Source organism: Rhinopithecus bieti, unplaced genomic scaffold (genome assembly GCF_001698545.2).
Source record: "Rhinopithecus bieti isolate Rb0 unplaced genomic scaffold, ASM169854v2 scaffold_21412, whole genome shotgun sequence".
Lineage (NCBI taxonomy): Eukaryota > Metazoa > Chordata > Mammalia > Primates > Cercopithecidae > Rhinopithecus > Rhinopithecus bieti.
Window position 1 is genome coordinate 982,507 of NW_016811643.1, and position 11,442 is coordinate 993,948.

Sequence of the window (11,442 nt, forward strand, 5' to 3'; positions counted from 1 at the left end):
TTTTTTTAAAGACAGGGTCTTACTCTGTCTCCCAGGCCAAAGTGCAGTGGCATAATCACGGCTCACTGCAGCCTCAACCTCCTTGGCTCAAGCAGTCCTCCCACCTCAGCTTCCTAAGTAACTGGGACTACAGCTAAATTTTATTTTATTTTATTTTATTTTATTTTATTTTATTTTATTTTATTTTGGTAGAGAGGGGATGTCACCATGTTGCTTAGGCTGTCCTTGAACTCCTGGGCTCAAAAGATCCTCCTGCCTCAGCCAGACATTTATTATTGTCTGGCTCTGATTATAATCATCCTAGTGGATATGAAATAGTATCTCGTGGTTCTGGTTTGCATTTCCCTAATGACTAATGATGTTGAGTATCTTCATGAGTGTATTAGCTACTCATATATCTTCTTTGGTAAAATGTCTATTCAAACCTTGTTTCTATTTTTTTATTGGATTGTGTCTACTTGTTATGGATTAGATCGTGAAGATGAATTGCAGTTTACTATGCAAAGAGGGAGAAACAACATGCCAGGAAGTGAAAACAAAATTGAAAAGAATAAAATAATAGGTGACATTCATTGAACATTTATTTCATGCTAGACATTTTTCTAATGGCATCACCTATATTAATTTATCTCACAACAACCCTATATTGTAGGTGCTATTTTCAATCCTCCTTTTACAGTTGAGGAAACTAAAGTTAAGAAATCTGACTGGGTGCAGAGGCTCACGCCTGTAATCCCAACACTTTGGAAGGCCAAAGTGGGTACATTGCTTGAGCCCAGGAGTTTGAGACTCCTGGGTAACATGAGCCTGGGCAACCTGGCGAAACCCTGTCTCTAAAAAAAATAAAAATTAAAAAATACAGAAAACTAGCTGGGCATGGTAGCACACACCTGTAGTCCCAGCTACTCAGGAAGCTGAAGTGGGAGGATCACTTGAGCCCAGGAGGTGGAGGTTGCAATGAGCCGTGATCGTGCCACTGCACTCCATCCTGGGTGACAGAGCAAGACCCTGTCAAAAAAAAAAAAAAAAAAAAAATCGAAAGAAAGAAAAGTAATTTGCTTTGCTCAAGGTCACTCAGCTAATAAGCATTAGAGCCAGAAATGTTTGAAAGTACATAACTGTACCTGAAATAGCAAGTAGACTTGGTGATGAAAGTGGGATGCAACCAGGTGTTATTTTTGAGTTTTATATATGATGGTAAATGGAGAACTATGTACTCAGGTAAGATAGTAATAGGATGAGACCCATTGCAGGGGCAGGACAGTATTGTTCTTTTATTTTGAATTTTATAGTTTGAGTTAGGAATTTTGAACTGCTTATGGGTTTAAAACATTTATTTTTCATTTACTAAGCACTTACATATACTTTGCATATGCCTTTGCCTTACAGACAAGAGAATTCAGCAAATATTTTATCTAAATTTACATAAGATATAGTTAGGAAAGTTATAGGACTTTTAAAAGTTACCACTGTGATAAAATGTAACTCTTACTTTCTTCTGATTTTCATAAACTGTCTTAAATTTTTTTTAACTTTTTAATATAACCCGTTTCCAAGTAAATTGTTTTCCCTACAAAAGTCCAAGACACCCAGTTGAATATGTATAGTCACAGTATTATTATGGTAATTTAATTAGGACTTTTTTGAGTAGAATTTTAGTATTAACCAAAAGATGACTACAAGTGACAGTGACCAATAGCAAGCTTTGTCTTATGTAGTAACTTAATAGCTATCTCATGGTTAATACTGAAGGATTTTCTTATCTATATTTCCATAAGAGAATTGCTGATTTCTAAAGTGTTCTTTCTTTATATCTTCAATTACCATTTCTCAGATGATACCAGAAAGCCAGAGCTCTTTCTAGAAAAAGTAAAATACATCTTTTTTTGCTGAAATGACTTTTTAATGCAGAATTATTCTGAGGAGGATATGGAATGTGCCTTTAAATCTTCCTCTCTATAATAAGGATATTCTGTGAGAGAGAACTGACAAGCACATTTATTAGGATCTCAATGTTAGAGTCATTCAGCTGACACATGGATCACACTGGGGTTAGTGATTCATACAGGTGGTGTACAGTGGAGAAAACATGAGTTTGGGTGTCTCAACTAGCACTTTATTTACATATATTTCACTTTTGTGATTCAGCTTCCTCATGTGTAAAATAACAACAGTTGTCCCTTGGTATCCATGGGGGATTGATTCTAGGAATCTCTTCGTGTACCAAAATTCACAGACGTTCAAGTCTGCTATATAAAATGATGTAATATTTGCATATAACCTATGCACATCCTTCATATACTGTAAATCATCACTAGATTATAATCCCTAATACAATGTAAATACTCTGCTAATAATGGTCCTATTACATTGTCTAGGGAATAAGACAAGGGAAAAAAGTCTGTACATATTCAGTACAAACACAACTATCCTTTTTTTTTTGCTCTTTTTAAAAAATATTTTTGATCCACAGTTGGCTGAATCCACAGATACAGAACCCACAGATATGGAAGAACAACTATACCTTATTTGTGTGAAAATTAAATAAGATACTAAGCATTTGACTCAATCCCTGACATACTGAGTCAGAATAGATGTTGACTGACTTCAGCATTTTTTGTTTTGTTTTTTTTTTTGTTTTTCTTTTTTTGTTTTTTTTAGTATTTTCCCCCTAATTGCTACAGGAAATACCAAATATCAAATGTAGAAGACACTACAAATCTTGAAATACTTGCAATACTTTTGCAGTCATGATCCCTAGCTCTCAACTCCCTCATTGGATTGATCACTGAGAGTCCCTTGGGACTTTTGTTGTCCTACTTATTCCATAAAGAGGATCTCATCAACGTCCCTCTTGGCAGTTTGTACATCTGAAAGGCAATTTGTTTGGACTAATTTTAAGTATATGGCTTGTACTTTTTAACACCTCTGCCCTACATACATCTCAGTGACCCATCCCTTCATTACCAGAACTAGTGATGAGTGCCATTAGGGGCATTTTCTCACATCCTGTGAAAAAGGATAAAGTGAAGCTGGGATGGGAAATAATACAGGAAACATGCATGTCCACAAAACTTGGGTAAGTATGATCTATACAGGCAGGAAAAACAAGGAAACTTTCTCAGGTTTCCCAGTCGAGATGAGAATACCCTTTCCCCTTTACCTTCCTTGAACAGCAAATAACAAGATCTTCACAGATAATGATAGTAAAAAGCTGACACTAAATTTCTGATGTATGATCTTTCCCTGTTATTCTAGATGCTATTTCTGATATTTCATTCTGCCTTCTATAGATGAACAAGTATAGTAAGTAAAATGTCCACTTGCTGTAGTTGAGGATTTTTACACATTAAAGTTTTACGTAAGGGGAGTGATTTATGCATCTATTAAAAATAAATATTTGACAAAAATTTCCCTTGTCTATAAAAGACTACATGGGGTTAATATACTGTGCAGGAAATGTACCTGAAAATTCTCTATGTTATGGGTGGCTCTTTCTGCTTGTAGAAATTTTGTATTGCGTATGGCGTTGTCTCGTAAACATGAAAAAGGCTGTGATAGGATTTGTGGGAAATCCTCCTGTTGAGTAAACAGGTACCATCCTCTTACAGATATGCTTGGCACAGTATCCAAAAATGAGAGGCTTTGACTAAAGACATGAGTGTTGCGTTTTAGAATTAGCAATACTGACAGTTAAGTGTTCATAGTGGTTGTCCTAATTTCTTCAGCGTTTCACAAAAGGCTTTTTGTAAAAAGTCCACCATCTATATGATAGGCCCTCTACTGGTTTAGTCACCTTTCTTCCTGATCTGGTTCCTTGTCTAACCATCCAGAGTAACTAGATCTTTGCTTAGATGCATTAGTTATGTGCTGACACATAGGAGCCTGGAAGTTCCCCTATCTAGCTTGTGATTATAGTTCTTAAAGCAAAATCTCTGTAAGAGCTACCAAAATAAAGGCATACTCTTCATAAGGCTGTTCATCTAACCATGCCTGTAGGTGTGTTCTCGAAAGTGTTAGACACAATGTTTTTATTGCCATTTTTGTTTTACTTTTATGTCATTACTCAGGGACATATTTTTTGCTAAGGTTTGCCTTTGATACTCTAACCCAAGACAAAAGTATAGCTCCTTTCAGAGTTCTCATCATTTCTTCACCCCAGCCTTAATGGGTATATTCCTTTTCCCCAGGTGTCCAGAGTTTTCTAGAATTGTCCCAAGGCTCAGTCCACACCAGTTCTTCTCCAGCGTACTTTCCTGAGAGACCAGGCACACTCAACAATTATCTAGATGAGTTCCCACTTCTTTCCAAGTGAAGGTTCTGCTATCCTAGCATAGTCAGAATAAATTAAATTATGTCTCTTAAGAGGCAGTGTTCCACTCCTCTTCAAGGTGTGTGGCATATTTGAAATATGTGACTTAGAAGTCTACAGTCTCTTACCAAAAGCCTTGGGCCAAATATATTTCAAAACTCAGAATTTTCCAAATTTTAGAAAAGTGACCCATATACCATACATTGCATAAAATCCTGAGCATTGTATGGGGAAGCACCCTGTGATCAAACATTTTTGCAGTGAAACGTATGAATATTTTCATTCATATATGTACATATGAAAGAAAAAAACTATAAATAACCTCTTATTAGTTCAAATCACATTTTGGCTCAAGTGAGTTTTGGCTCCAAACTTACCAAAAAATACTTACTCTTTTTCAGAGCATTTTGAATTTCAGAATTGTGAGATTGTGAACCTGTACAAACATGTTGTTGGAATACAATAACCTACAGAGATCCAGATGCTTTTTACTTGAAGAAGTCCTTTTGAGAACAAATGATTAATAACTTTATTGAAATAATTAACCATATATTAATATACTTCATAAAGAATAAGATAGATCCAATATTTAACTCAATATATTAATATATATTTTTTGAGAAGCTCTGTCACCAGGCTGGAGGGCACAATCATAGCTCCTGGCAGCCTTGATCTCCTGGGCTCAAACAGTCCTTCTGCCTCAGCCTCCCATTGATAGGACTACAGGTATGTGCTAATTTTTTTTTTTAAGAGCTGGGGTCTAGCTATGTTGCCCAGGCTGGTGTCAAACTCCTGGCCTCAAGCAGTTTTTCTGCCCTTGGCCTACCAGAGCCTTGGGATTGTAAGTGTGAGCTACTGTGCCCAGCCCCGATATATTTCTTGTCTCTCAGTAAACTGAAAAATGTAACTAGTACAAATTCCCTGAATGAGGGTTAATTAGCATGTTATGCCATTGGCCTAACAACCCCAACACTATCTTTTTTTGAAATGAGTTGGAATGCTAGTATTTTACTATGTTAGTGATTTTCATTCATCATACATGACCATCTCTTTTTCTCTCCTTGAAATGGTTATATTTTAGTTACAGAGTTAAAAAACAATTACTGTTTTCTTCTGTGAAGTCAGCTTTTCTTGCCCTGCTCACTCCACTCAGATATCTGAGCCTTCTATGCGTTTGTATTAACCTTAAAGTAAACCAAAATCATATCTTGAGAGAGTATCTAAGGACAAAATAGTTAAGATGACTTAAAGACTAATATATGAAGAATATTGGAATGCTGATTTCCTTAATTTAGTTCCTTAAAGTTATTTAACAACTTTATGACTGTTGAAAAGACTTTAATATTTTATTCTAAAGGGACTAGGGATTTTTAAAAATTTATTTATTTATTTATTTATTTATTTAGAGACAGAGTCTCCCTCTGTAGCCCAGGCTGGAGTGCAGTGCCATGATCTCAGCTCACTGCAACCCTCTGGCGCCACACGCCTGGCTAATTTTTGTATCAAATACAGGAAAAATGTTGGACTGGGCATGGTGGCTTATGCCTATAATCCCAGCACTTTGGGAGGTCAAAGTAGGAGGATCATTTGAGGCCAGGAGTTTGAGACGGCCTAGGTAACATAGTGAGATCTCTTCTCTACTAAAAATCAAAAAAATTATCTGAGTGTAATGGCATATGCTATGGTCTCAACTACTTGGGATGCTGAGGTGGGAGGATTGCTTGAGCTCAGGAGGTCAAGGCTGCAGCGAGCCATGATTGCACCACTGCACTCCAGCCTGGGCAATAGAGTGAGACCCTGTCTTCCAAAGAAAGGAAAAATGTTACAAGAATGAACTAGGCCAGGCGTGGTGGCTCATGCCTGTAATCCCAGCACTTTGGGAGGCCAAGGACAGGTGGATCACTTGAGGACAGGAGTTCAAGACCAGCCTGGCCAACATAGCGAAACCCCATCCCTACTAAAAATACAAACAATTAGCTGGGCATGGTGGTACATGCCTGTAATCCCAGTTACTCCAGAGGCTGAGGAACAAGAATCTCTTGAACCCGAGAGGCAGAGGTTGCAGTGAGCTAAGATCGTGCCACTGCACTCCAGCCTGGGTGACAGAGTGAGACTCTGTCTCAAAAAATAAAAACTAAGGATAAAATAAATTTGCCAGCGTTTTAAAAAGAAGCAGTCGTTATAGTTTCTTTGTTAGAATCAACCACTGCTAATACCACTGTCTTAAAAAAATTATCGGCCACGCACGGTGGCTCACACCTGTAATCCAAGCTGAGACTACAGGCACGTGCCACCACACCCAGCTAATTTTTTGTATTTTTAGTAGAGACAGGGTTTCACCATGTTGACCAGGATAGTCTCGATCTCTTGACCTTGTGATCCACCCGCCTCGGCCTCCCAACTTGAACCTGGGAGGTGGAGGTTGCACTGAGCTGAGATCATGCCACTGCACTCCAGCCTGGCCAACAGAGTGAGACTCCATCTCAAAAAACAAAACAAACAAAAACATAATTATCTATACTAGATCCTGATTTATATTTATCTTTGATAGTGAAGGTGGTATTGGAACATTTCTCTGTGTATTGTTTAATACCCTGGGCTGTATTCGCCTTGTATGAAATTCTCAGTTGTCAAGACCTCTGTCTCAGGAGCTTCCACATGTATTCCATGGCTTGATTTCAGAATTCATGAAAAGGATAAATTAATTTGAATTTTAGTTTTGTGTCGTTCCCTACCCAAAGGATCTCAAAGTCACATCTTCCAATCAGTGGCATTAGTTATCTGTCCTGATCTTTGGACTCCCAAGTCTTAGTAAACACATAAAAAATAAGGGAAAAGCTCTATCTTGAGCGCAGTGAATACTCAATAAGAAGGTATAAATTCTGTAAGGCAAATTGGGTTATGGCCCATCTGCAGCCAGCACACAATTTAAACCCCTTTACCTATTCCTAAAATACTGCTCAGTAATAAAAATTAAATATCTCTATCAGTTGCCTCCTTTCTCATCCAGCTACTCCCTACAAATTCATTCTCTTTGAGATCTGCCTTAGTCTTTCAATATATCTTCAATCTTTGTTTTGGATTCATTGTTTACGCTATTAAGAACTTAGGAATTATCTGGATTTTCTTATGAACAGTAATGAGAAAATTTTTGTTTCAAGTAATTTTCAATGGGGCCTTTAACATTAACAGTTACCATTACTGGATGCCTAAGATAATTATGTGGATACTATACCAGAATGTTTAAAATATGACTTCATTATAACCTACCAACCCTATGGAGATAGGTGACATTTTCACTAGTTTTCAGATGTAGCTACAACTCAGGTAATTAACATGCCTGAGATCATAAAGCTAGTCGTACCATAAAATGGCATACAGTGGATTCGAACTAAGTCTATCTGACTCAAAAACCTATTCTTGGACTCTTCAGAATTTATCTTTCTACTTTTACAGATCACATTCCTCTGACTTTTGTATATTTCATTTGTATCTATGTCCAGAGTTAACATTTTAATGTTCCTGACTTTGAGAACAGATGTAAATTTGAATGCCCAGATTCATTTGCAAAGCAAAATATAATAATAAAGTTCATTCCCATTAGAATATAAAATGTGAATGTAAAGATGGTTAGGTTTGAATTTTGATTATTTTGCTCTATTTCAATTCATTTGTCATTGTTACAATCTAGCTTTAGCTGAAATATCTGTATAGAACAAAATTTTAAACTCTGCCCCATCACAATTCCCCAACAAAATATTAATTTTAAAATCCAGTTTATCAATTTCTACTTACTCTATCAATTTTGAGCTATGAGACCTTGCAAAAGAATTACTAGGCCAGGTGTAGTGGCTCATCCCTGGCATTTCAGCACTTTAGAAGGCCAGGGTGGGAGGATTACTTGAGCCAAGGAGTTCAAGACAAGCCTGGGCAACATAGAAAGACCTTATCTCTAGAAGAAAAAAAAATATTAGCTGGGTATGGTGGCACACACCTGTAGTTCCAGCTACTCAGGAGGCTGAAGTGGGCGAGTCACTTGATCCCAGAGGTCAACGCTGCAGTGAGCCATGATCAGAATTTCTAAAATTCTTTTCATTCTACAATTTTGCTTCTTTCTATATGAAAAGCCTCTTTGGGTGATTCATATTTTTTTAAAATAAATTCCTAATTATCTCAATTTTGTTTTTCAGGGGTCTTTAAGAATTTAGAGAGAATTGGCCGGGCGCGGTGGCTCAAGCCTGTAATCCCAGCACTTTGGGAGGCCGAGACGGGCGGATCACGAGGTCAGGAGATCGAGACCATCCTGGCTAACACGGTGAAACCCCGTCTCTACTAAAAAATACAAAAAACTAGGCGGGCGAGGTGGCGGGCGCCTGTAGTCCCAGCTACTCGGGAGGCTGAGGCAGGAGAATGGCGTAAACCCGGGAGGCAGAGCTTGCAGTGAGCTGAGATCCAGCCACTGTACTCCAGCCTGGGCGACAGAGCGAGACTCCGTCTCAAAAAAAAAAACAAAAAAAAAAACCAAGAATTTAGAGAGAATTAAAATCGTTTTGTGTTTAATGGCTCTGATTCTGTAATCAGACAATTAAGGTTGTAACATTTAATATCTAGGACATCCAGGAAAAATTAACCTCTCTGAGCCTTTGTTTTCTTTTCTATAAAATGGTGTGGGACCCACGTCATTAGGTTGTTTATAAAAAAAGTTATATGAATCACTTTCCATAGTACCTTGCACAATAGGAGTTAGCTATTAATATTTTTATTTAGATTTTGTGGTTTGTTCTTTGTAAATCAGAATCATAGCATACAGCTAGAAGAAACCCTTGGTGATCATTTGATCTAGCACCCTTATATTTCATATGAAGCCTGGAGAAAGGGCAAAAGCTGACTTTTAAGGTTTGGTGGCAAGTTGATGATGGACCTCTAATGAGTTCCATCTGCCTTGGGGCAGCGGGAGGGGTGCAAGATTGTGTTGCTGTTATTGTATTGTTTTGTTCTTACTTATTTTTAATGATTCTTTACTCACATTGAAACTATTAAGTTGTTTCCATTTTTATTTATGCAATGATTTTATCACCATAGTAGGTTGGCATGAATACATTTTCTTCTTTGCTTACCTTAGCTAGCTTCCTTCTCACTCGGAAAGATAAGTCCGTCACACCCAAAAAGATAAGTCTGCAGTATTAGAGATGATGCTTTTGTGTTCAGCACTGTAAGACAAAAGGTTTATGGTCTTTAATGGTTTTATACTCATCTTACTCTTCTGGTAACTTTCTGTGACGATAAGACATTGTTTCCAGCAGTAGTGGAGTGTGCCTTATGTTTTGAGTGCTGATTAAGTGAAGGCCTTCTGATCCATCTACAAAGCAGTGGTAGTTGCAATAAGGATAGCAATATTTTTATCTCTGTTCTGTCTTGTGTTGTAGAGCCGACAATTAGAATCAGAAACTGGGACCACAGAGGAGCACAGTCTAAATAAGGAAGCTCGAAAATGGGCCACACGTGTGGCACGTGAGCATAAAAACATTGTTCATCAACAACGGGTAAGTATACGAGAAGGTCCTGGTTACATTCACCTTAAGCCAAATGTCAAACAGTTTAAGGAGCTGAGTTTTATTAATGTGAAAAATATCCTATATGTGTTGTTTTGTTTTGTTTTGTTTGAGACAAGAGGCTTGCTCTGTCACCCAGGTTGAAGGGCAGTGGTGTGAACATGGCTTACTGCAGCTTCAACCTCCTGGATTGAAACAATCCTCCCACTTCAGCCTCCCAAGTAGCTGGGACCACAGGCACACACCACCATGCCTGGCTAATTTTTTTTAGGTTTTTTGTAGAGATAGGGTCTTGCTATGTTTCCCAGACTGGTCTCAAACTCCTTTGCTCAAGCATTGTATGTGTTTTTTCTGTACTTTCTCAACACTCAGCAGTGTGCTGTCAGCTATCTACTCATGTTAGAATTTCCTTAAGCCCTCCATCAGCAATACATTAATTCACCTGTTTACCATAAAATTGCCAAAGAAAAGCTGTGATAGTGGGTTATGGGCAGGGGAAGAGACATATGTTGAATTAATACAGGTTTTCATCCCTCAAGACATATTTTTTAAAGACACAATTATAGGTTTCATGAAAATATATGTTTGGCTGGGCGCAGTGGGTCATACCTGTAATCCTAGAACTTTGGGAGGCTGAGGCAGGTCGATTGCTTGAGCCAGAAGTTTGAGACCAGCCTGAGCAACATGGCAAAAAACCCAGTCTCTACAAAAAATTCAAAAATTAGTCGGGCATGATGGCGCACACCTATCTTCCCACCTATTCAGGAGGCTAAAGTTGGGGAGAATTGCTTGAGCCCGGGAGGTGGAGGTTACATTGAGGTAAGATCATGCCACTGCACTCCAGCCTGGGTGACAGAGCAAGACACTGTCTTTAAAGAAAAGAAAAGAAAGGGAAGGAGGATGGGAAAGAAGAAGGGAAGGAGGAAGGGAGAAAATATATCTCAAAGACTAAACTCTAAGCACAAATAAATTATTTTGAGTATAGTACTTTTTTTCTCAATTTCATTTATTGATACCTATATCCTTCTCATTCTTTGCTTTCACATCCTACTTCTTTTTTTTTTTTTGGAGACGGAGTCTCGCTCTGTCGCCCAGCCTGGAGTGCAGTGGCCGGATCTCAGCTCACTGCAAGCTCCGCCTCCCGGGTTTACGCCGTTCTCCTGCCTCAGCCTCCCGAGTAGCTGGGACTACAGGCGCCCGCCACCTCGCCCGGCTAGTTTTTTGTATTTTTTAGTAGAGACGGGGTTTCACCATGTTAGCCAGGGTGGTCTCGATCTCCTGACCTCGTGATCCGCCCGTCTCGGCCTCCCAAAGTGCTGGGATTACAGGCTTCAGCCACCGCGCCTGGCCTCACATCCTACTTCTTAAAAGAATTGCCTATGCTTATTATCTATAGAATCTCACCTCCCACTTACTTTTTAGCCCATTACATTTGAGCTTTCCTTTCCTTTCCTTCCCCCTGTATCACTTCATAGTCTAAGCTTACCAAAATCACCAATGATATCTGTGTTGCTAACTTCAAAATGGACAGTTTAGCCGGGCGCGGTGGCTCAAGCCTGTAATCCCAGCACTTTGGGA

The 11,442-nt window shown here is 38.5% G+C and overlaps 1 protein-coding gene across 1 annotated transcript in view; it reads left to right on the top strand.

Moving 5' to 3' along the window:
* FCHSD2 (FCH and double SH3 domains 2) overlaps positions 1–11,442 on the top strand; it is a 320,741-nt gene that overhangs the window by 256,086 nt on the left and 53,213 nt on the right. The window contains exon 12 of the mRNA XM_017894322.1: positions 9,739–9,855. Within this exon, the coding sequence (XP_017749811.1) occupies positions 9,739–9,855 (117 nt within the window). The remainder of the gene's footprint in view (positions 1–9,738; positions 9,856–11,442) is intronic.